The sequence below is a fragment of the Cebus imitator genome, unplaced genomic scaffold (assembly GCF_001604975.1).
Source record: "Cebus imitator isolate Cc_AM_T3 unplaced genomic scaffold, Cebus_imitator-1.0 Scaffold166, whole genome shotgun sequence".
Lineage (NCBI taxonomy): Eukaryota > Metazoa > Chordata > Mammalia > Primates > Cebidae > Cebus > Cebus imitator.
In genome coordinates, this window is record NW_016107481.1 from 4,269,729 (window position 1) to 4,296,323 (window position 26,595).

Sequence of the window (26,595 nt, forward strand, 5' to 3'; positions counted from 1 at the left end):
TACAGGCGATTTTAACTAAAAAGACGTGAGATAAATTGGAGGCATATACACAGATCAGAAATGTGCCAAGGGATAGAAGAAGGAGTTTGCCTGGTGCTAAGAAGGAAGCGGTCAAGGAAAGCAGAGGTGGGCTCTTCTGCAGGGTCTCAGGTTCTGTAGCCTCGAGATGCCACCTAAGCACTTGCCACCTTCTGTTGTTGATGGTGCACTGATGGCTTCGCAGCCTGGAACTCCTCTCAGTTATTGTGTGGCTGACAGACAACTCTACTCAAATACTGAGCATCCCCCTTAAACTGGCCCCTCCGTCCCTCTCTAACCCCCGACCCTGCCGGATTGTCCTTGCAGCACCAATCACAGCCAGGAGACACACTGTGGAGCCTCTGTCTACATGAGCATCGCCTATGGCCCCAATGGAATGGAAACTTCCTGGCCTGGGGTTTTGCCTGTCTGGTTCACACTGTACTCTAGTACCTACAACTGTCCCTAAATATTTGATTAATAAATGAATAGACTTCTGTTTCTTCATCTGTAAAGAGGAGGTTGCGCCCCATGATCTCTAAGATTCCTTCCAGGTATAAAAACCTGAGATGTTTTAAGGTTGCCAGGACGTGTGCAGCCTTGAGTCCTGTGATGAAAATGATCATGATCTCAAGTGACCCTCCCCCGCGCCTGGTATTTTTCTAAATACAGGGCATTAAGTGATGGATTCTGAATGTGAACACAAGGAATAAAAAGAAAAAAGCCAACATTTTTTTTGCCTTTCTCAGGCTGGGTGCTTCCCCCTCCCCTCCAGGGACCACCGGCCAGTGACATCCACCTACCTGCTCCGGACGGACTTGAGAGTTGATCAGAAGGTAGACAACTGAGTCAGAGAGGCCAATGTTTTTAATGAGAAATAGTGACAGTGTTTCTTCATCTTTCAGGATATCCCTTATCCGTATTCCTCTTCCTACATATGAATAAGAGAAAGAACAGGGTGTTGAAGGGGGAATGGGTCACAAACAGGAAAACAGCTAGAGTCGATTAGAAACACTTCTAACTTGACTCTCAGAGGAAAGCTCTGTTCTTGGGGTCTCTGGGAGCCCCTAGAGGTGAGGCTCTTGCCAGTGGGCTGTCCCCAACACAGTCACAATATTGACTGCTGAAGCAGCTGGGCCCAATTTAGTAAGAAGGTGGAAAAAGTTAGCCAGGGCTAGGTGTGGGTGTCAGATGATTTGTGGGGTTGGTCTAGGACAGTGCTTCTGATTAAGGTGGGGCTGGGGAGCTGCAGGGCAATCTCATCCTCCTGGAAAGATCTGGCAAGATCGAAAGACATTTCTGGGTGTCACAACTGGGGAGGTGCTGGTGGGTAGAGGCCAAGGATGCTGCTAAACATCCTGCAAGGCCAGGACACTCCGACACTCCTCCTTCCCCCACACAAAGAGTTATCTGGCCCCAAGTGTCAGCAGTGCTGAGGTTGAAAAACCCCGGTCTAGAATTGGAGGAGACACATGTTTTTCCCACAATGCAGTTGTCACGGGGAGAGGACCCTTCTGGGTGTTTCTGTCATCTCAGCTTGGGCTGAGATGTTCAAGGCACTGACGTGGACTAGAAGAAATGAGATGGGGCCATTCAGGGCAAGAAAAGCTCCATGTAGAAAGAAAAGAGCCAGGCACACTGCCTGGGCTTGCCTGATGAGCCCCAGTCACCGTCCCTCCAGCTCCTCTCAACACCTGTGGGAGGCAGCGTTTCTTTATAAGGAGGCATAAAGAACACCTAACAGTTAAGGTGACCTTGGGGCAAGTGATTGAACCTCTCCCTGTGTCTGTACTTTTCCACATCTACCTCAGGATTGTTGACGTGAAGTGAGGAATGTGAAGTGCTTAGCTCCCAGGCCTGAAAACAGCACTCAATAAATGCTCATTATGATCAATTTAGTATTATCCTTACCCCTCTTGGGAGATTCACACAAGCACCCTCCTTCTCTGCCATCTTCCAGGGCCAATGCTCAGCCTCAACCCTGCTGCTGCTATAGTTCATGAGGCTGTGGCCAGAGAAGAGTCTTATGGGCCTGATCTCTATGAAGGGACTTACTTCAACATGAAGGGAAAGCACTGGGGTGCATGAAAATGCCAATCTCTTCACCCTCAGTTCTTCAGAGGCCTGGGTGACTGTTTCTCTCCCAGTTCTTCTCTAACTAACTTTAACCATCTTATGTCCCCATTCTTTCTGGTCCCGATTCCACAGCATCCCATCTTCTCCCTCTCCAAATTCTCCCTTCCCCAAGTGGCCAAGAGGCCTGCCCCTAAGTGCTGGACAGCCATCCTGCTCATCTCCAGGTTGTGCCTTTCCCTCAACAGGGCCTTGTCAGGATTCATGTTGCGGCTAGTTTCCCCTGGAAGGATCTTGGGTCAGCCCCACAGGCCTGTCCATGCAGCTAGGGCAGGGGAAGCTGGTTCTGAAGTTCAACCACACAGTGGCACAGTGGCCTCTCTCACAGTAATGAGTGCCTTGAGAGTTTGGCCCACTGTCATTCCCCTTTGCATAGAAAAAATCCAAGGAATTTGGGGAAAGCTGGACACAGGCCCCCAAGGGAGGAGGAGGGCTCTGAGAGGGGCTGCTCTTTTATTCTAGTCTTCCCTCCTTTTCAAAAACAAATCCGGCTCTCTTCCAAACCCAGCCCTCCTGCTTTTCCTCCTGTCCCTGGGTGCCAGCTCCATTGTTCTTTTCCCAATTACTCTTTCATACACTCTCACTCCAGCAACACCATCCCCAACACACACATGCATACACACACACACACGTATGCACACTCATGCACACATGCACACACACATACATATGCACGCACACACATGGGAGGTCTCTTGAGAGTTGGGGGCTGTGGCTCCTGCTTGTATTATACTTTTTATTGAACCTAGCAATGCTGGGTGCACAGATGGAAGCCCTTGTAGTCACCTCTCTCAGACACCCAGCATGAAAGACTGACGTCCAATCAGAGTCTCAATAAATGTCTGTTGAATGAAAAGAGGCATTCAGTAAATAACTGTTGTCTTGACCCGAGAGTCAGGACCCCATTTGAAAGTTTATCTCTGTTATTCTTTAACTCACCTGACCTTACATACAAATATCTCGGTGAGGAGAAGGGGCAAAACAAGAAAAGCTGGGAGCGATGTTGCCCAGGCCTGGCACACCAGACCTCCCAGGTGACAGGGCTGCCCTTGCCCTGGGGGCAAGGGGGAGCACACTGGCTCCTGGTACACCTGAGAGGGCGGGGACCCAGGCGAAGAGGAGGCCGATACCAGACAGAAGCTTCCCTAGACTCCTGAGGGAGAAATGTGAACTGGGAGTCTGAGGAAAGAAAAACACATTTTGTTTAAAATGTGGTTCTTCTTGTTCCCTTCTCTGGGAAGATTAGAGGAGGGCGGGTGGGGGCTGCTGAGGCCCGGGAGCTGAGAGTCGGGGTGGGAGGGGAGCCAGGCGAGTGCAGGAGGCTCCCGGGAAGAAGGCGTTTTAAAGATGATTGAGAGACCACAGAGCTTGCTTGGGGGAGAGGGACGGGGGCTCCAAGCCTAGTCTTTTACCATTAATCCTCCCCTGCTGAGAATGCAGTACTACAGGTTTGCCATGAAAGCAAAACGCTGCCTGGGTCAACCAGCGGTACACCTTCGCAGGTGGCTGTGCCGAAGCACGCGCCCCACCAGTCCCCGTCCCCCCCGCTCGCTTTCAAAGGTGGGCTCTTCCGCAGCGCGGGCCTGAGGGGTCCGTGCTCGCGGCGAGCTGCGCCCCCTGACTCTCCACAGAGTAGAACAGTCTGTGCTCCCGGCAGTACCCTTCAGGCCCTGGCCTGGGGTTTCTTCAGAGACCGTGTCCCTGACTTGGGGACGGACCCCAGTCCCCTCAGCCTCTAAGGTCAGGGATCTGGCTTCCGTTCCCAGGGCCGTGGCCGGCCTTTCCTGAGCCCTTGTTTCTAGATTTGCCCTGGTAGGGACGTCTTCCCGCAGGCTGAGCCTGCAGAGGGAACCGCCTGCGTGCCGCTTCAAAATCAGTCCTGCTCTGGGGTTAAGAAGCAGTGATTTTGGTTCTCATATACACGTTGTAAAACCACAGAGAAATTGTGGTTTGAAATTACTTCCTTCATACTTCCTCCTAGCAGGACTCAACGTGATGATCAGACACTTAAGTGAAATGTCTGCCTCATCATGGAACCCACTGGAAGCATGAGGTATGTCGCCCCGCAGGAGCCGGCCAGCCCACATCTGCATCTGCTTGTTTAAACTAGCAAAAACAGCACTTTCTGGTTGGTGCATAAGGGAAGGGCGGTCTCTTACTATTAAAATGGTAATTGTACTCATACCATATAAGGTTCTTCAAACTTGAGCTCACTAATTTTCTATCCAGAGCAGCAAAGAATGCAGTGTTCGTAGTGCGGTTTGTAGCAGTGACTACACAAAGTCTATGCTTTACTCGTTTCAAAACAATGAACGTACTTGAGCATCTTGACGCACCAATCTAGTCATAGGCCTGTCCTTGCTTAGATGGGAAGAGAAGGCTTCAGAAGGTGGCTGGGTGGAGGAGGATCAGATTCTCTTCAGAGAAGTTTCCCCTGTTGACTCCCTTGTGCTCCTGAATCCCCTACTTCCCTCCACCCGGCCCGCCCGCGCTGTGGCTGTGGTCGTTTTCTGCACACTCATCTCTCAACGTCTGCCCCGTGAGTCCTCCGAGGGCTGGCATTCTCCTGAGTCATCTCTCCACCCCCAGAGACTAGCCCAGTGCCTGGCTCACAAGAGGCACTGAAAATCAGCTGAATGTTGAAGGAGCTGCCCAAACGCACAGGGAGGAGCCTCCAGGGCTGATTTCAACCATTCTCCCAGATTTCTTGTTTGAAACCTGCAGCAGAAGGAGTTCTATTGATACAGCCTCTCTCATTCCCCTGATAGACCCTTAGTGACCCCTTCCTCATTCCTGTCAACCTCTAAAGTCATTCTTAAAGTCAACCCCCTAATCCTAGGAGCATACATCTCCCGGAAGCCCCATACGACCGCTGTGGCATCCTCTGAGCCCTGTTCCTGAGCAATCTCCCCGTGACTAGCAGCCTTTTTTCAGAAGGCGCACTCCACCCACAACCCCTGGATTTCTGGGGGGGCTTTACTTCCTCACGAGCACTCATTTCCTCTGCTCTCCTGAGTGGGCTCCAGCTGCCATATCCAGTCCCTCTAGCCATTGCAGAGGCACCTACTACACATGCAATAGCACACAACACCCACTCACACTCATTATTCTTGGGTTGTTTCTTGTTCTTCCCCTGGAAGGGAAGACACAGTAGAGGGAGCCCCCCCATCCTTCCTCTTCACTGTTACTGACTCCACGTGGCTCTCCCACTCTGGTGCCTGGCTCCCGCCATCTTCCTGCACAACCATGGTGTCCACACGGGGCCAACATCCTTGCCTCCCATTTCCTCCTTCCCCTCACCATGCACCTGCACCTCCACTCAACTTCACCATGACCACATGTGGGGCCAGCCATCATCCACCATCTTGGAAATATTGAATTCACATATTTCACTTTCTGTCCACAGCCATCAATCCTTTCATCTTGTTCATTTTCTCAGTCATCTTAACAGGCTCATGGCACCCACTGAGACTTTTATTCCCATGCCTCTCCATTTCCACTCCCCCCCAAGACCTGATGCACGTAGCCCAGTCCCTGCCTGGTGACCTTCTGTGGTGCCTCCCTATACACCCTCAGCCCTGCATCACCCACTCTCCACTTGCTCTGCCTCAGGGCCTGGATGCTGAATATTACTGGGAGAAATAGTGCAATTATGCATATTTATGTCATGATAACACGTGGTCTGTGACCTCCCTGGCTCCTTAATGATAGCTGGCCATGCTTCTTCATGTTCCTGGTTAGCTCCCCCTCCAGAACTCCGTGAGGGTTGCTCCATACCTTTACCAAACTCTGCAAACCCCTCTCCACCTGCTTCTAGCCCTTGACCTAGCCTCATACTTCCCATAGCGCCATCTCTCTTAGCATTCTTTCTGTCTCTAGACTTACCTGGATGAGACCTTTCCTGCCTTCCTTCCCAACTTTCTACCTTCCAGGCTTCTGTGGAGGAAGAAGCATCTTCACCAAGGTGATGCTCAAGCGGCCTCCAGAGCCCATCCCTTCCTGCCTCTGCTAGTATCTTTTTCACCACAACTCCCTGCTCTTTCCTATATCTTCCGTCTCTCTATGGGTGAGGCAAGTGATGCTTGAGAGCTCTGGAGTCCCGCTTACCTGCAATTCTCTCCGGGTGAGTCCGGAGGGTGTCCATGAATTGGGACAAGATGCGGAGCTCTGTCCAAATACGGCCAAGGTGCTGGCTCTCTGGTGCATTCATGAGGAGTTCTTGAAAATCTCGATATACCCTTGCCAAGCTGTAAGGACAAAGCCTCATTAATAAGGAAATGGCTATTTTTATAATAGTAATATCTCATGCTATTTTTAAAGATACTATGTGCCTGACCTAGCTACTACATTGAGTATCCTTACAGTACTGCCAAGGCAGGAGAAAGAGACCATTTTACTTCCTTGCACATAGAGGCTAATAGATAGGGATGGTGGGTGATCTGTTCAGTCTCCCAGTTTTGGCAGTGCCTGGTCGCCTCTCAATCCCATGCTCTGTGTGTCTCCTGCCCAAAGAAGCCTTAAACAGGATGGCATTGGTAGATATTACTGGAGGTTTTTTTCCAGTTTTCACCCAATTCTCTGAAACCTGTCCTTCCGCGCATTCACACAGGTAGGCTCTGACCGCCATGCTTCATCCATAAGGACCTCCCTGCACACACACATGCCTGCATGCACATGTACACCTCTGCCAAGGCTGATGGGACAGGGGAATAAAGCTGGGCCAACCTGATTTGTTCCCAGGAATTTGGATGGTGTTCAGAGATGGGCTTCTGATTGCTCAGGCTGTGGTACTGTGAATTGCATGAGCAGTGGCAGCCCAGGCGTTGAGGAGCAGGGGAGACTGGTCCATGGAGAGAGGTGAATGGAGTGGATACAGAGGCCAGGCCTTGCAGGCCCAGATGGAAGAGAGTTGAGGAAGCAGCTCCTGACAGCGCTCCAGGTCTTAGCCTGCCCTTCCTGAGCCCTGCCTTGCTGTCCTTGGCTCTGTGAGAAGGTCTAGTATCTAATTCATACATTTTCTTCTGGGGTTTCAGATTGCTTGAGTGGGTTTCTCTGCCTTGCAAGCAAAAGAGCCTTTAATAAGCCAATATTTCATGCATAATGTGTGTGCAAAACATGAAACCTAACTTTCCGCATTCGAATGCCAAGTACAGCTAGAGTCTGGAGCCCCCTTCTCCAACTCCCACCCCTCAGTTTTCTCCAATAACATCTACAGACACTGCCAGGGCCATTCCCACCAAAGCCCCATGCAGCCTGCACTGAGCTGTCTCCAGGCCTCCCTGATCCCACCATGTGACCCCACAGGATCTCTCTGGATGGGCAGGTGTTTTTAAGCTGAAAGTGCAGTTGTAAACTAAAACTGCAAGGCAGTGCTTGCAGCAATATGAGCAGTGCTAAATGCTACTTCCTTGACTTTGCTAGGAAGACAGATGTTTCCTCTTCTATCATCCTGTAATCCAGGGGTCAACAAACACATAAAAGTTACAGGCTTACAGATCATACAGTCTCTGTCACAACTACTCAACTCTGCCATTGTACAGCACAAGCAGCCATAATTTGTTCACAGTGGGGAAGGCCACCTCCACTCATTAGGTTGATCTATCAGACTTTTTTTTCTTTTTAGTCTAAAAGCAGGCTTCTCCTAGAGGAATTATACTGAGCTCCTCCAAGGAAAAACTAAAGTAATCAGATATCTGTTTTCACCTGGCCTAGTGTTTATACAGGTAGGGGAAAGCCTGCTCACCAACAGGCCCTTGCATGTGGCCTTCAGGTGTGGGCTGCACAAGGTGGTGCTTAAGGTCAGCACAGTGGGTAAGGGATGGCCCTGTCCACACGCCAGGCCTCTGTCTCTAAGATATGTCCACATCATGTTCTCCCAATGCTCTGAAAGGGAAATCCAAAGGTAAACCCTCTTCCTGTGGGAGTGGACTTGAATTTTGACCCTAGACCAGAGGCTATTAAACTGGCATCCACAATTCCCTGAAATCAGATGTACACTGTAATGTTTGGTGTGTGGCTGTTTTTCTTGGGAGAAGGGTCATTGGTTTTCATCAGCTTTCCAGATTGGCCTTCAGGCCCACAGTAAAGGGCCGCTGTGCTTAAGCCATATTCTAAGATCTCACCACTCCAGGGGGCAGATGGCAATTACAACATAGGATTTGGAAATTGTCTTTTTCTCCCAAGAAGTAAACTTCACTTTGTAAACCTGACTTCATTTGCCTTCTCAATGCTCCCTGACATTTTTCCTAGCCCTTAGATGTCCAAGAAAGCTTTTAAAGGAACAGAGATCTGTCCAGGTTGATCAGGGTGAAGGGAACTGAGTTTTTCGCCCACAGTGACTCACTCTACCCAAGCAGGTCAATGACCAGAAGGCAGTGGACACATTTCAAAAGCAGGCTGCCATTGGACTCCAGTTCACATCCTGGCGATATAAGGACCAAGAAATTGTGTGCACATGGCCTTAGCTTGGAGATTTCTCCCAAAGTGCCCTGACAGTTAACAGAATGTTCCAGAGAGGAAACCTGCTCTGCTCCTAAGAGATTAGGGGCTCAGCTAGCCACAAGAACACTCTTTCAGTGCTACATGCTCAGTGCACGCATATGTGCACTCCAGCACATGAAGGGGTGTGTAACTTCCTCCCCCTCATGGCAGGGATCTCAACACTTACATGGAGTTGTTATAGTTTGACACAATTCCAGGAGATTCTCCTGGGGTGGGGCTTTGGAAACAAGGATTATTCACATTGCAGAAGATCCCCTGGAGCCATGGCAGCATTCCTGCTGAGGGCATCGCCTTGTTGGGAAAATGGCCTTTAAAACAGAAAATGATGACAAGACAGGGTTAGTCATGGATACCAAGCAGGATCAGACCTAGGAGCTGGGGCCTTTTTGGGAAGGGGCCTGGGCCCCTCTGGTGCCCTTCTTCATTCTCAGCATTTAAGAAGCAGGAGCATAACATTTAATGTGTGCCAGGCCCTGTGCTGGGTGCTAGAGACATGGCTTCTTCTCTCAAACTCCTGGTGTAGTGGGGAGACAGACAGATGCTGTAATAGGTATGGATAGAAATGTGAAGGAGACACCGGGGGGACACATCATTTTGTGCTGAGAGGGACTTAGGAGTGTTAGTTCAAGAAGCTTCCATGCAGCAGCTGCTGTTGCTTGAGCAGAGGTTCATCTATTCCTTCAGTCACAGTCTGAGCACCTACCCCCAAGCATGCAGTTGGCTGCAGGTGATGGGCTCCTGGGGGAGAGATAAAGAAGGAAGAGGCTGATAAATAGGAGGCTGATTCAGAACTGAGGTCTGAAACTCATGAACCAGAGGGTGAAGACCAAGAATAGAGGACTGGGCAGCTTTGCATAACATTTGAGGCTTCCACATCAGCTGCACAGAAGGCCAGAAACAAGGTGAAGACTTTCCCACAAGGGCAGAATGTAACAGAGGCTCTCACTAGGGTCCTTTCAGGTCTGCAGATACCTCAGGGGTCAAAGAAATACAATTTTTCTTCGGTACAATTGTATAGCATCCTTTCTCCTCATTTTCCTCTGGCACCATGTATAACAAATCCTCTAAACTAATTTCTGAAATATTGTAGAGAACTCATCTACAAATCTGTTCTCTTTAAAACAAGTGAGAGTTTAGGTATTAAAAAAATAAAACTAGCAAAAACAAAACAAAAATAAGTGCACCCTCCCTCAGTAACTACATACAAGTATCTGCTTAGAATGTGTAAAGTTAAAACATGAAAATTGGGGTTGGACAAGGTGGCTCATGCCTGTAATCCCAGCGCTTTAGGAGGCTAAAGTGGGAGGATCATTTGAGGCCAGGAATACAAGACCAGCCCAGGCAATGTAGCAATTCTGTCTCTACAAAAAAACAAAAAAATTAGCTGGGAGCAATGGCTCATGCCTATAATCCCAGTACTTTGGAAGCTGAGGCAGGAGGATGACTTGAGCCCAAGAGATAGAGGCTGCAGTGGGCTATTGTCCCAACACTGTGCTCCAGCCTGGGCAACAGAATGAGACCCTGTCTCTCAAAATTTTTTTTAAATCATAATTTGTGTAACACTGATAAATCTGTTATATGCATCATAGACATGAAATGATAATAAGCAGGTCTGATCCCCACACCCCCACCCCAAGACCATTCTAGACAAAAGGCCCAGACCATTGTCTCTTCAAGGCTTGCCCAAGCTACCCTGCTATGCTTACATTCATGTTGGCTGTACAGCGGGTTGGCATTCCTTAACCAGATCAAGATCAGAAATAAAGATAAAGGCCACACAAGTTCCACTGCAAAGCGAATCTGGAAAAACAAAACAAAAAGAGAGAAAGTCTGGTGGTGCTAAGAGATTATAGAAAACATAACCAAAGCAGACACTCTCCTCCTAAGAGCCTATGTGTGCAGTAGGACTTTGGTTGTGGTATATTTACCTAAACAGTTTCCTTATTTTACCCTCTCCCTCACATACCACCTCTACCTTGTTTTATTGTATCATCCAGATTTTGTGTACATCTGGGTTCTACCCTGCCTCTGTTTTAGAAAACTGCATTAGCATGAGACGTTTATAAAGGCTCATCAAGATCCTCTGCTTCAGTGCATTTTAGCTGTCACTATGCACATGAATGCAGATTTTGATTCAGTACAATCTCACCAGAACTTGTATTTTTTTTTTAAGACAGAGTATGCTCTGTCACCAGGCTGGAGGACAGTGACGTGATCTTGGCTCACTGCAACCTCTGCCTCCCAGGTTCAAGAGATTCTCCTGCCTCAGCCTCCTGAGGAGCTGGGGCTACAGGCATGTGCCACCACGCCCGGCTAATTTTTGTATTTTTAGTAGAGACAGGGTTTCACCATGTTGGCCAGGCTGGTCTCAATTTCCTGACCTCTTGATCCACCCACCTCGGCCTCCCAAAGTGCTGGGATTACAGGAATGAGCCACTGCGCCCAGCCTCAGAGCTTGCATTTCTAACAAGGTCCCAGGTAATGCTGATATAACAGGTAGTAAAGATTTTTCTGTAATACTCTATCTGCAGATAAGGAAAGAGGAACAGAGAAGGCAGGTGACTGTGCAGTGTCACATCAGCAGTGACAGCATCAGAACCCAAATCTAGCCTCCTGTTTCTAGGGCCAATGTTCTTTCCGCCCCTTCCCATTACCTTGCCTTCTTCTATCACGTAACAGACATTGCAAATGTGGTCACTGAATGAATGAATGAATGAATGAGCAAATAAATGACTGTGATCTATAGCAAAGCCAACAAAAATCTGGTCTACCAACATGTTTCCTTCAACAGTTTCTGTTGCTTAAAGAAACAAAGCAGGGCACACTGCCATGGGTTTTTATACTGGAAGACGCTGCTGATGTCAACATATGGTTGAAAGTTGGTATTTAAATTTCAGTTCCATTTAGAGCTTAAGGACTCTTGATTCCAAAAGCAGATCCAGTGGCTGTGGCAGTCCACACCCTGTGGCATTGCACATAGGTGTGGGGTTGGAGATGTGGAATTATGGAGGGGAAGAGGGAGAGGGACATGTGAATTGAACAGGAGAACTATGCAATCCTTACTCTAGAGACCTTAAGAAGGAAACGCATAAGATCTGAAGGAGATCTTAAGCAGCTGGCTGGGGAATAACAAGTTTAATAGATCAGCTAGGGGCTATTCACATGATCTTTCATGTAACCCTTTGCTGTTTTCCTCTAAAAGAAATGTAAATAGGCTCTCAGCAAAATAAGAGTCACCACAGCAGGGGCTCAATAAATGCTCCTTTCCTGCTAATAAGGACAAGCCATGTTCTGCTTTTTAATAAACAGCCTGCTGGTGACCAGATTATAAGAAACTAGAAAATAAATTGATGGGGGAATATTATCATCCATTGAAGAAAGAAAAAAGCAAAACTGTTTAGGGGCAGGTGGTGATTATGTAGTTGTAACTTTTTACAAGATGTTTTACTCAAAATACGTATAGGGAGGATGTGTTGGAGGAAGCATGCACACACATGCACACAATATGGGAAGAAAAGAATAGATTCTCTACGAGGCACTGATTTTTTTTTTTTTTTTTTTTTTTTTGAGATGGAGTCTCGCTCTGTTGCCAAGGTTGGAGTACAATGGCACAATATTGGCTCACTGCAACCTCTGCCTCCTGGGTTCGAGTGATTCTTCTGCCTCAGCCTCCAGAGTAGCTGGCATTACAGGTGTGCACCACCATGCCCAGCTAATTTTTGTATTTTTAGTAGAGATGGGGTTTCACCATATTGGCCAGGCTGATCTCGAACTCCTGACCTCAGATGATCTACCTGCCTCAGCCTCCCAAAGTGCTGGGATTACAGGTGTGAGCTGCCACACCCAGCCCGAGCAATCATTTTTAAGAGGACCTTCTACACCTTCCCCCACAAGATGGCAAACTACCAATATTGGGCAATTCCTACCCAGCCTTAAGGGGACTGACTGTACGCATACTTGCCAGCCACTGGAACGTTGCAGTCCCCCCAGTGCAGGCAGATCGAGGTTAGCCAGGCTGGGCCTCTTCCCTAGCCAGCCCTGTCTCATTGTTAACATCCTGGTCCCTGACCACACACAACTGTCCCCCAGCTGCCTGGACTACCCCTTCTTAACACTCATTTCGCTTCAGGGTCGTTACTCCTCCAAGTAAGCGCAGCCCTCAAGGGCAGTGAGCTTCCTGAGGGCAGGAACCTCATCTGTCATTGTCACTACTATGATTCCAGCACCCCACATGGGGCAGGGCTCATAATAGGTATCAATAAATATCCATGGAATGAGTGAGCCTTTGTCAAGACTGGTCTAGGAGGCTTCTCCAGGAAAGTCTTTGGTGACATGGGGTTCAGGTCACCAACAGTCTGTAGATTTAAGAAATAGCCTCCCCCACTGGCATGTACATTGGAGTCTTGTCTTCCATTCTGGATCACTCCATCGGTGGGTAAGGCCAGGGAACAGGTTTGGCAAGATAGCAACGTTGAGTGATAGGAGCAAATGATGAAACACAGAAGTTGTTCCTAGTGTCTTCATCAAAGAAATGAGACATCCAGTTCAAATCAACACATTTGACTCCTTTAGACAACTGCTTGCCATGTTGGCCTTCTACCAAGTATATCGGCTGTCTTCCACACAGCAACATCTGTCTGGGAGTGGTCTGGCATGTTAAACTCTGATGCTGATTTGGGAGTTAGTGGGAAGATCTGGGTTAACAACCACTCGGGGGCTTGATTAACCTCTGAGCCCCAGTTTTCTTGTCTCTGAAATGGACTGCTCTTTTTCCTACAGTGTACACTCAGGGTTAAGAGCAGATTACTCTGAGGCCAAGTACTGAGGTTCCTATCCAGTCTGTTCCATCTTAGCTATGTGACCTTGGTCAACCCGCTCAGCCCCTCTGTGGCACCCAGTCTCATCTGTGAAATGGATGTAGTACTAGGACCTACTTGCCAGAGCAGTCGTGAGCATAAAATGAGACAACTGTGTTAAACACGAAACCACAACATGGCATGAGGTAACACCCAATAAACAAGCCATTTGTTATTGCCTCACAGGGTTGTCACAGGTCACAGGGATGATGCAAAGGCAGATGAGTAAGGAGGTATAATTAAGATTACCTGCAACCCTGTAGGCCTGTCCTCTACTTACGTTCATCTCCCCGCCTTTCTGGATTCAGAACTGCCCAGTTGCTGGTTTGGAACCATGGGGCTTCCTGAGAAACCAGCCACACACTGTCCCCTGCTCATACATGAAGAGGGAGGGGTGTGCACTAGGGAGGGGACCAGCCAGCTTGGCCTGCCTGTCCCATGGGTAAAATTTATAAACCAAGCTAGTGCATTGTCATCCTCCCTTGAAGGGCTTGTCACGCGCTCTTGCATCCACCCAGTCCCTCACTCACTCATTCTTGTGTTTTTGAAAAATCTGGTCTTCACAAGGCACTGTGAGTTAGAGGTCTCCTCTCAGTAGGGGCAGGATCAGCACCTCTTTTCTTCCTTCCTTCTTTGTCTGGCCCTAGGACTAATCCTACCTCACCTGTGCCCTCTTCCCATCCTTGAATTAGGCTGTTGTTTTCTGCCTATGGTCCCCACCACTCAAATCATCACCCCTGTTGACCTGGGTCAGCACTTCTTATGTGGCTTCTCGCTGAAAACATGTCGGGGGTCTCAGGCCATGCCCCAGATCAACTACATCAGAACCTTGGGGCATGAGACATCAGGGTTCCTCTTTTTAGTACTTCTTAAGTAATTCCAATGTGCAGCCAAGGCTGAGAACCACTAGTCTAGGTAATGGTTGGTTGGTATTGAAACATATTTGTTGAGAGGTCACTGTTGTTCTAACTCTGTGAGAGTGTGTTGTTTTTTTAGGGGGTGGGCAGGTGCTGCATGTCACATGTCACTCCCTGCACAAAGACCACAAGCCATTCTTTTCCTAGCCTGACAGGTCTGGTCTTCACAACAGCCTCTTCTCCTACCCGCTTCCAAAGTCATGCTCAGCACCCCCACCCCAGAGCGGCATCCTTGTCCTTGACGCTCAACTGCACACAGGCATACCCCAGGGAGAAATTCCACAGTATAATTAAAAACATGTTTTCTCAGCAGCTCAGACTCCCCCACCCTGCCCTTTACACATGTCTGTAACTTTAAGCCCAGCCGAGGCTCAGAAGGGCTGGTGGAAAATTGTTTTTTCCCAAACTGATTTTTCCTTCTTTCTCTCTTTTCTTTTCTCTTCTCTTCTTTCTTTCTCTCTTTCTTTCTGTCTCTTTCTTTCTTTCTCTTCCTTCCTTTCTTTTTTTCTCTTGTTCTCTCTTTTTCTTTCCTTTCTTCCATTTCTCTCTCTCTCTCTCTTCCTCTCTCTCTTTCTCTCTCCTCTCACCTCCACTCCTTTCTTTACCATTCAATTGACATGAAGAGGAGGGGTTTCTGGCAAGGGCACAGTTGTGCTTGTTGTTTTAAAACTGAGCCTGTTAAATTTTCTTCCTTCCTGCTCTGTTTTCAATTTAACAGAAGGCAGCCAAGGCCTAAAATTAGCCCTATGATTCTCCCTTCTGCACAAAGAACCAGGACAGGATTCTTAGTCTGGACCAACATGACCCAGAGCCTGGGTACACTGGAGTAGGTGCCCAGCTTCTCTGTACCTGCCATATTCTCAGCCTGATGCTGGGCCCAGGACAAAGGCCACAGCTGTCCCAGGTGCTTGGGGGTGTGGAGTCCAAAAAATGATTAGTGCCCCACTTTCATGAGTCCTCAGGCCTCCCCCAGATATCCATCCTAACCCAGAAGCTGGGATGAGGGAATGATACCAAGAGAACTGCCTAGTGACCTTCATAAGCCCTCCCTGACGCAGTGCCTGGTCCACAGCCAACACGGGCAGATGTGTATTTGTCATGTGCAGTGGAGAGAGCTCTCGTCATTGGGAATGCTTGTCACCAGGATGAACTCCTTAGGAAGGCTTCTCCCACCCTCTTCAACCCTGGTGCCCCCTCCGAGCTCCCAGACCTCCTCCTCACCTCTCACTTGTGCCTCCTTCTACTCCACGGCCCCCACGTTGTGCTGCGCAGTAATTATACGTGGGAGCCGCTCCTATCTGCTCTAAACTCTATGAAGGCGGTGGCTGTGTCTAGCTCACTTTGGTATAGGGCAAACATACATCCCAATATGCCAGGGCCAGTGGTAGTTTACATTTATTGTCCCAGTGCAGTTATTAATAGTGCTCCCTTTTACTTTCAAAACTGCCCAGATTGGATGAGAAATTATTTGATGACTCTATCTTAGTAATATCAGTGACCAGACTATTGGATAGATCTTGATCCATGGAAGCAGTGTGGTGTCACGGCCATGCCCGCCTATCCTGGGTCACACAGCATGGGTGCGAATCCCAGGCCCAACCCCACCAGTTACTAATCCTTCTCTGGAGCCTCAGTGACCTCATCAGTACCGTGGGGATCATTGAGAGGCCTCTCTTGTGGAATTGCTGGGAGGGTTCAGGGAGGTGATGCACGTAGTACAGTGCCAGACACTTAGTAACACTTGACAAATGTTAACAGAGGAATGAGAAAGAAGAGGGAGGAAAGCAGAAGCTGAAGATTTTCATCTTATGCCCTTAGGGATTGGGAGCTGAGGAATGAGGAAATTTGGTATCTGTTTTTACTCTTGCTCTGCCTGCAGGAGTAAACATCTAAAAGCATGGAGGTTTGAGGAAAAACCTGGGATCTGAATTATGGGCTGGGTGGTCATACTTTTCTTAGAGAGACCATCTTCTAGAGGTAGAAATTTCCAGAAAAACCAAAAGCTTAAGAAGGAGCCACAGATGCCTCAGAGCTAGAGAGTCTGCAGGGGGTGCCTCCATTTAACTCAGACATCCTGGAAGCTCCTGGAATGCGGTCGCAGGTGGGGCGCCATCGGGAGGCATGCCAGACGGAAATCTGAATTTCCAGGCTGTCAGGACAGCATCCAGCAAACACCAGCCCAGCCCAGGCCCAGCCCTGGGAGGTGCCCCAGCCGAGGCCTTCAGCCTGAGTGGCTGCATCTCCCTGGGAACACACTGTGGCAAAGGCAGAATCCCTGAGCAGGACTCACCAAGGCACGCCAGGGAAAGGCCAGATTGAGAGGGAGGGCACCAGAGCATTCTGAAAACAGTTATTCTCTGTCACAGCGACATGAGCACCACAGGAATGGAATCATTTTAAGCCAGCAGCTACGGTCCTCAGTTATCATGCAACCCCCTTTGAAGGTCACCAAGAGCACAGTGAGAATAAAACGAAGTAAGAATTGTCATTTCTTATGGGAAAGAGAGAACAATAAAATATTGGATTTTCCTCCACAATCCATAGACTCCAAGCCTCCTGTAGGCAGGGGCTGGGAGGTCTTGTTGCTACTGTATACCCACGAACCTAGCACAGTGCCTGGAGATTGTTATTTGTTGATAGAAGGAAGGAATGAATACATGAATAAATTTAATCATGAGTCTTTTTCAAGTTTTGTCAGGATTTTCAAGAAGGGAAGCTCCTAGAAAAAAGGACAGAGTTTCTGACTCCTCTTAATACTTGGCCCCTGGGGACAACAGATAACTTCTGCACCAGCTCTGACAGAGGAAAGCGGCCTGAGGACAGTGGTGCTCCCTGGACAAGCCAGGTCTAACCTCCCCTGCAGCCTCCCTGTGTCCTGGGCCAACCACACACAAGCTTTGAAGCCACCCATGAGCATGGTTGAAGCATATCCTGTGCTACTCCCTTTTATGCTGGTAATTAAGCTGTTATCCCTCAGCTCCACATGCACCAGCCTGCCAGGGCTTTCTCCCCAGGGGTCTGGGCCTGAGGTCAGGCTCAGAGACCCAGCAGCAGCCTTGATGCACCCCTTCCTTCCAAGTCCTAATGTCAGCTCCACAGTCCTCTCATCTATGTTTCCAAGTCTTGACCATACCTCTCTCTTCCTTTGGTTCTCTTAGCCCTAGGGATGGGAGCTGTGTCCTGCAATTGCTACCTCCGTGATACCTTACCATTTTCTCTTACCCTCTAAGCTACGAGCTCTATACTTAGCTAGCACCTTTTCAAACTAAACTCTAAGGAGAACCTCACTGAGACACTTATTCATAGGCCTTCACCGGTTCCACCAGTTGGCACCATCATCTACATAAACTTATTCTGAACTGAGCTTTGGAGCAAATACTGTTTTCTTCTCCCATCCCTTTCCTCCAGAGCTCTCTAGTGGCTTGCAGCTCCCATCATCCTAATCTCAGCCTTACTCAGCCCCTACCCTTTATCCCCTCCTTCCTCTTTCAGCTCCTTTAGTCATTGGCATTTGCATGACTCTGCAAGGCTGTAGCAAACTGCATTCTTTCTTTACAGTTCTATGGTAACTCCTTGTCCCTTCACGGAAAAAATGAACAAGGCCAGTTGGCATTTACATGTACAGCCTTGGTGTTCTCTGATGTCCAGCACCTCTTGCCTTCACTTCTCATGGAATATTCCATCTATGCTACTTCATTTTGCTTTTGGTCTCAAAACATACTTTGGGTTTTCCCAGCCAGCACAGAAGCCAGTCCAGGGTGGAATGTGTGTCGTACTTTTAGGTCTCCAGTCTAACCCAGCCTGGTGTCTGCTCATTGAAAGAGTTCAGGAAATGTGCGTGATGGTTAATAATGTACAGCATCTCACAGAATCTGGGACACGGTCAATTGTAAGACGCACTGTTATTTTTCTGCACCACTAAGAAAGAAAAAAAAATGTGTCCAGTTAAACTGTGACTTGATCGTGAGCTGCATTCCAATTTCAGAAATGTTAACGTGAAAAAACAATGTGCCTCAGAGGATCAGTGAAATAAAGCCTCACTAAGCTAAGAAGCTATTTGAGGGGGTTCTTGTTTGCCTTTGGCCTGCTCTTCAGGACATAAGGTTCTTCCCACTGCCCAGTGTGGACACCCTAAAGCGAGGTAGACTGGACGGGCAGGTGTAAAATGGGATGGGGGAGGGGCGGGCAGGCAATAAATTAACAGACAGGATGGGCAAAAGATTTTCATGTGGCTGAGGACAGAGAAGCACATCTTCCTGCGAAGAGCATTTTCAGAGGTGCCCACAGAGCGGCTAAACCACAACAAACCCACTGACTGCTCACAACCCCCCCACCTTGCCCCACCAGCCCACCCCACACTTTCAACCTGTTTATTTGCTCCACACCTCATTTTTAAACCACAGACAGTAACTGTTACCTTTTGCCTTTTCCTCAGGGTCCAGTTCTTCCAGAGCAAAAGCTGTATCTGTCTCACGAAGCCCATGCTAATGACCACACGAAGGCCAGATTGGTCAGAGCTGAGGGCCCCCAGACAGTAAAGGACGTAAATGCTGCTAAGAGTGCCTCCAGCTCTGGCCGCTGTGTCCTTCTCCTGGTGATTAAAGGCTACTTTTCCCCTTCAAAGCATAATCCCTTCTAATTACACATAAGCCCTTTGTTGGGGAGAGGAGGCCAACACTGTGCTGGTTCCTTTTTAGGGAGAGAAAGAGAACCCTAAAGACACAGGTGGCTGGGCACCAGGGAAATTGAGGTAGAGGATACAATGGGAAGCCAAGACCCTCAGGCATGAGAGGAGTTCCTGGGGTTGCTCAGGAGGATGTCTTTGGATATCTCCTTAAGTTTGGAACAAAATCTCTTTGCATAAATAATAGGCTGGGCATTTATGAGCCTGCCATGAACCAGTAGCCAGGGTTTGACTGCCCCTTTAAGTCAAATCAACTCACTTGGCAGATCTGAAGTGATCCCTCCTTCTTTTAGCCTTTATCTTGCTTTGTAGTGACTTCAGGCCAGATATTTGGGTTGTCTCTGAGCTTAGTGGAAGGTGATGATGTTTATCTCCTGTGCTAAATTTGATCGACTAGTAGTGGCTGCCTGGGGCTGTAATAGAAAAGGCAGTGGAACACTCCAGGCTCAGCAGGATGGAACCGTGATTGACTTGCAATGTATGACAGGGTGCGGGCATGAGGAGAGGCAGCAAAAGGGCCAGTGACTGTCATTCCAGCCCTGCAGTGTGGGGTGGTGCTAGATTGACTCATCACCAGGTGAGGGATCTGTGATCCCAAGGAACACCCCAAACAGAAGCCTCCCTGGTACTGCGCCATGGAACTTTTTGTCTCTGCCTCCTCAAATCTCAGAACTTTGTTCTCTTTGAAAGACTCTAGACCCCTGAAACCTCGATAGTGATGGAGGGAGAACCAGAGAGAGGAATGGATGCTGACTTCATGGAGTTCGTGGTCTGGTTGTAAACATGGGACTTGAACTCGAATAACTCAAGGACTATGATGAGGGCCCACGGGCTATGCATAGTGGGGCTTCCAAGAAGAGAGAGATGGTTTCTGCTTATGATGGCAAAAAGACTCCTTGGAGGTGATGGCATTTAAGACAAGCTTGCAGAATTACAAAATAACATTTTATAGTAAGTTCATGATTTCTAAACTGCTTTTGCATGTTAATTCATTTTAGCCTCACTACAATTTTGTGAGATCCACATTTGCTCAGTTTTATAGATGAGGAACATGAAGCCTAGTGAAATTAAGTACTTTGCTCAGGGTCCCATGTGACAACGGTGGGTTCTTGAACAAGTGAGTCATTTAAACTCTGCAAAGACAGGGAGGAATAGCTTATCTTTCCCAGGAAAACCACAAGTGAAGCATGGCTGGAGTGAAGGCTAGGAATGGAGGATGCTGGAAAAGGAGACAGGGACCAGACTGAGAAATTAATGATGATGATGATGACTGATTCAACTAAGATTTACTGAGCGCCTGCAAAGTGACTGGAATGACCCACAAGTGCAGGCCAACCCCAAGCAAGCTCTGGCAGAATCATTAAGACCTTGTTGCATGCTAAAGAGTATGGGTTTTATCATGTAGAAGGTGATGAAAGATTTTAATCCAGGACTGCCAAGAGTAGTCAGCTGGCAGCAATGTGGGGGTGGTTTAGGGGGAGGCAGAGAGCCCTGAGCAATGCAGTGACAGCCTTGTTGGAGAGAAAGGAGGGACTGGAGAGATAGGAAGGAAGGAGACAGCAGTGCTGGGTGACTTACTGGGAGAGAGTGGTGAGGAAGAGGGAGAAGTCAGCTAGATGGAATTTAGCTTGGCTGGCTATCTAGTGAGATGGTAGTGCTCATAACTGAGAAGGGAATGCCAGAGGAAGGCCAGTGGGGAGCAGGAGGTAGTGGGGGAGAACAGGGGTTTGCATTTGATATATTGAAGCTGAAGCTCCTATGACATCTGACTGCACATATTCAGTAGGCATTTGAATACTTGGGTCTGGAGTCAAGGATAAGCTTGTGAGATGGAGACATAGCTTTGTGCATCGTCAGCATATAGGTGGAAGATTAAGTTCTGGGAGTGATTAAACAGGTGACCCAGGAAAGATAAGCTTGGAGAGTATATGAGGTTGCTGAAGGGGAACTACAGCTGGTGAAGGAATATGTCTCCTTCCAATTCCCAAAGACATCAGCTATGTAAATAATGTTCTGTCATAGTTTTTAATAGTTTTTAATTTTAAATAGTTCATGCTTCGTTGAGCTAAAAAGGAGAAAGTTAAACCATGAGCACTTCGTTAATACTCAATTGATGATGCTCTAATAGTATTATTCCCATCTAACCATTGTTCTTGTCTGAACAAATCTGTTTGTTGAGATTGACACATACATGACATACAGTTTATCATTTGAACCATTTTAAATGTACAATTGAGTAGTGGTTTTTTATTTTTATTTTTATTTTTAGAGATGGAGTTTCACCATGTTGGCCAGGCTAGTCTCGAACTCCTGACCTCAGGTGATCCGCCCACCTGAGCCTCCCAAAGTGCTGGGATTCCAGGCGTGAGCCACCACACCCGGCCTTGAGTAGTGTTAATACATTCATATTGTTATGCAGCTATCAGCACCATCCATCTTCAGAACTTTCATTTTGCAAAACTGAAACTCTGTACCCATTAAACACTAACTCCCCAGTGTTCCCTCTCCCTGGCCCCCTGCCAACCACTCTGTTTTCTGTCTCAATGAATTTGACTACTCTATGTACCTCATCTAAGTGGAATCATATAGAAAAGCATAATCTTTAAAGTTCATCTATGTTGTTGTAAGCCAACTTACAACAACATAGATGAACTTTAAAGATTACAAAATATCATAAACTGGGTGGCTTATAAACAACAGAAATTTATTTCTCACAGCTTTTGAGGCTGGAACCAGGTCCAAGATCAAGGTGCCAGTAGATTCGGTGTCTGACAAGGGCCTATTTCCTGACATGTGTGTGGTAACTTTTTGCTGTGACCTCATCCAGTGGAAGGGAAAAGGGGTCTCTCTTGGGCTTCTTTTTATAAGGGCACTAACCCCATTCACGAGGGTCTTACCCTCATGACCTAATCACCTCCCCAAAGCCTCACCACCTAATACCATTACCTTGGGGGTTAGGATTTCAATTTATGAATTTTGGAGGAACACATACATTTAGACCATAGCAGATGTATCAGAATTTCTTTCCTTTTCAAGGTCAATTAATATTCTATTTTCTGTATAGACCACATTTTGTTTATCCATTCGTCCATCCAGGGTCATTTGGGTTGTTTCCACCTTTCGCCTATTGTGAGTAATGCTGCTATCAACATAGGTGTACAAATATTTGAGCCTCTGCTTTCAGTTATTTGGGGTAGATACCTAGGAGTGAAATTGCTGGATCGAATAGTGTTTCTGCTTATTTTTGGAAGAACTACCATACTATTTCCCTTAGCAGCTGCACTGTTGTACATGCCAATCAGCAGTGCATGATGATTCCAACTTCTCCACATCCTGGCCAACACTTGTTATGCTCTGTTTTTCTTCTTATCATAGCCATCCTAATGGGTGGGAGATGGTATTTCACTGTGGTTTTTATTTGCATTTCCCTAATGATTGATATTAAGGACATTTAACTCTTTTTTTACTCTTTAATATTATAGATATTGCATATAATTTTTCTCCCAAGGTAACTCCAGTTGTTTTAAAATTATGTCGGACTAAAAGCTGTGTTCAGTTTTCTCATATATTTCTGTGAATATACCTAGTGAGTCAAGAATGATACTGATGATAACTGCATATTTCATTCTCATAGTTATCACCATTAACACAAATTGATGGGGGTAAATCTGAAATTGATAGAGTCCTGGCAGTAGTTTTGGGCTAGGACTCTGCACATGCATTGAGAGCTGTGATGTTAAGCGATAGACCATATCAATTCACATTTATGTTCAGAACTATAAAGAAGTCAAGAAAATGGTGAAGTTTTAGAGATCTCACTCCTATTCCGGAGGGTTGAACTAGGAAGAGGCATTCTATTACTTATATCAGTTATTCTGCCAACAAAAATTCAGTAAGGGAGAGAAATAATTTATAATTTCTAAAGTTTCTATTTGGAAAAAAAAGTGCCAGGCACCACAGCTCATGCCTGTAATCTCAGCACTTTGGGAGCCTGAGGCAGGCAGATCTCGAGGTCAGGAGTTCGAGACCAGCCTGGCAACATAGTGAAACACCATCTCTATTAAAAATACAGAAATTATCTGGGCGTGGTGGCAGGCACCTGTAATCCCAGCTACATAGGCTGAGGCCGGAGAATTGCTTGAACCTGGGAGGCGGAGGTTGCAGCAGTGAGCTGAGACCATGCCATTGTACTCCAGCCTCGGTGATAGAGCAAGACTCCATCTCAAAAAAGAAAAAAAAGAAAATCATGAAAAGAGCTTGCCACAGTGCTCAGTACACAGAAAATAGTCGTCATTATCACTGACTATTTAAAAAAAAAAAAAAAAAAAACTATGGAAAAATATATAGACAAAATTAGTTTGAAATTGCTGTAATTTTGGAGTGGAGATAAATTTGATAATAAAACCAGTACCAAAAGATCACCATCAATTCACTTGCAACAAGCTGAAGAAAATAGAATGTCCCCAATACATCATTAGACATATATTTCTTTGAAACTGTGATTGTAGGTGGAATGAGAAAACATTATGAATCTATGTCACAACATAAAAGCAGTTTTGGGACATCATAATGTAAAATGAAAAATATCTGATTTTTAAATTTGAATTTCTTTCTACCAAACTCAAAACTAAATCATTGTGCAATTAAAACTTGCAACTCCAATCATGAATACTTCCTCAGCTTATGCAATAATATTTAATGAGATGGGTTACTAGGTTCAGTTAGTGTTACATAGGGGCCTAAGCAAAGACTGGGACTGGATCTCACTTGTTTTTGCTAAACAAGCCTGGGACCCTGGTATAGGGCTGCATCTTAGAAAAGGAGGTACCTTTTTCATTTCACAAAGGTGTCTTCTGCTCATCAAACTATGCAACCACGAGAGGCTTCATCCACCCAGAGGAGCACATTTTCTAATTTGCATAAAATTGCCACATGGGCTAGCAGAGGACCTGAGGCTGTGTTCCCCACCAGTAGGAGAAATCTGATCTGCAGTAACAGAGAATAAAGGGAACACACAGAGAGGTAGAGAGCATGGGTCCCAGCTGTAGCTAAGTCCCTGGTTCCAGCTGTCCTTGGGACACAGCTGTTCCTCTCCTTTTCAGGCCGGTTAGCTGTAAGACACTCTGATCCTTTCAATAAAACCTCCTTTTGCCTAAATTAATTGAAATTTGGCTTCCATAATTTTTACCAAAAGATTCCTGACTAATGTGAGTTATCTTAATCAAGGAGAGGATATGACCTGGACCAACCTACATGGGGGAAAAAATTATTTGCAGCCTATTGGGATGTATCTGAATAAAATTCCTGGGTAGGTCCATGATTGCAATAATAATATAAGTATTATAAATACTAACACAGTCCAATGGAGTTGCAGCAAAATTTCAAGGAGAGGAGGTATACTGTCATGAGTATCTTCTAAGAAAGAAAAAGAACTCCAAAATACCCAATATTAGCAATTCCCGCATCTATTAAGAAAAGCCTCACAAGTTTTCAAAACTTGCTAAGCAGTGTCAAGGCAAGTAGGAAGATGTGTGGCAAGTTCAAAATACATCAACCAATGCACATTACTAGCTGGAACGGAAGTGCTTTCCTAGATTATCAAAACATTAAATTGATATTAGCTGATTCTCCAAATCCTTTTACGGCCAATGAATCAAGTGAAATATTTGTTTCCAGTTTTGAATCAACCTTTTGTTTAAAATTTATTTATCATTCACTCAGCATTACCAGAATTCTTTCTACAGAGCCTCAAAGTGAAACTGTAAAAATATTTTGCCTTTGTTTTCAAAAGTAGAAGCAATATTACATAGTTTACCATCAGAGAGAAGTAATGGATATTTCAAAACCATTTGGCACAGAGAAGAGGAATTTTTCCAGAAAAAAATCTCCAAAATCCCCTATTTAAAAATATCTTTGGAGGATAAAAAACTTAAAATCATAAGATTTGGGGTAAGGCATTTCCCCCTACCTCCTCAAGACAGAATAAAATTAATATCTATTACTATAGCTTACTAACTATATCAGTAAATTTAAATTCATACTTTTTTCTGATAATTATACCAAATGAATATAATTTCTGAATTATTGAATAACAAAATACTTTTAAAAAACTTTACAAACTTGATGCAACTATAATTCCAGAACTTTACTTTTACCTAAAGTGCCTACAGCTCAATTTTACTTATTTTTATTTATTTTTTTTTTTTGAGACGGAGTTTCACTCTTGTTACCTGGGCTGGAGTGCAATGGCGCAATCTCGGCTCACCGCAACCTCCGCGTTCTGGGTTCAGGCAATTCTCCTGCCTCAGCCTCCTGAGTGGCTGGGATTACAGGCACGCGCCACCATGCCCAGCTGTCAATTTTACTTATTAATCAATCTTGACTGCTCTCTTACTTGACATGGTCTTATTAGTGAGCCAAGGAGCTTGCAGGTGTTGCATATTGCTTTGATTTGGCTGGTCACTGTAGCAAGAATGGCAGGCCCAATTTTCTACTTTTCATTGCTAGGAAAATTTACACAGTAAAAGAGGTCCCCTCATCACTAATTATTGTGGAACAGAAATTAATGACCAAACTAATAGAACTAAAGGACTCGGTGGTATTATGGAATCATTGGGCCCATCAGCTGAGAAATAAATTTTATTTTGCTAATTGAATTTCCCCTATACGAATCTTGCACATCAGCTGGTACTAATTTTACTTTGCCTGTAATAATTTTGGACTTCAGATTCTTGTTACTATTGGATTAACATGTAGATATTGAAATTTAGCTTATGGAAATAGTACTATTTGTGAAAACAATACTCGCTTGAACATTTTCATGAGCTTTTCTTGGGAATGAGAAGAGACTTACTGCTTTTATATCTAAGGAGTCTTTGCCCATCAACTCCTGCAGATATTCCAGAGTTCCTCCAAATATTCCAAATATTCCAGGGGTCTATGTAGGGGGAAAGGTCTAAGGTGGAAATCTAGGGAATTGATTGTTTAAAAGGCAGTACACGAGTGTTTATCAAAACCTGGAAATACTTGTCACAGAAGAATGGATACATGAATTATGGTAGATTCTCTCACCCAAATCTGTCACAGCAGAGAGCATGAATAAACTACATATACAAAAATATAAATAATTCTCTCGTACATAATGCTGAGCAAAAGAAGCCTGGTGGAGCACTCATAACCTACGTTTACAAAGTTCAAGCATAGGCGAAACTCATCTCTAATGCTTGAAGTCAGGATGGCAGTACTGTTTGGGGGGCTTGGTGGCTGGAATGGGCACAGGGGCATTTCTAAGGGTGCTGGAAACACATCATCTTTTGATCTGAGTGCTAGTTGCATAGAGTGTTCTGTTTGTGAAAATGATCAACATGTGAACTTACGATTTGTGCACTTCTCTGTATGTATACTTCAATCATAGTCTGTTTTTTTTTAAGCAAGTGAAAGAAGAGAACCCAGTGAGGGAGGCTGAGGCGGATGAGCTACAGATGAT

General features: G+C 46.2%; 1 protein-coding gene across 2 annotated transcripts in view; it reads right to left on the reverse strand.

The window, feature by feature from the left end:
- Positions 1 to 19,034, reverse strand: part of ABCA4 (ATP binding cassette subfamily A member 4) — a 129,201-nt gene extending 110,167 nt beyond the window's left edge. The window contains exons 1-5 of one of the 2 annotated variants that reach the window (XM_037744169.1): positions 18,843 to 19,034; positions 10,359 to 10,452; positions 8,819 to 8,960; positions 6,259 to 6,398; positions 822 to 949 (exon numbers count right to left, since the gene is read on the reverse strand). In XM_037744169.1, the coding sequence (XP_037600097.1) occupies positions 822 to 949; positions 6,259 to 6,398; positions 8,819 to 8,960; positions 10,359 to 10,452; positions 18,843 to 18,908 (570 nt within the window). In that variant the 5' untranslated portion in view covers positions 18,909 to 19,034. The remainder of the gene's footprint in view (positions 1 to 821; positions 950 to 6,258; positions 6,399 to 8,818; positions 8,961 to 10,358; positions 10,453 to 18,842) is intronic. The other variant, XM_017544208.2, reaches the window with a different exon arrangement.
- Between the last annotated feature and the right edge of the window lie 7,561 nt (positions 19,035 to 26,595).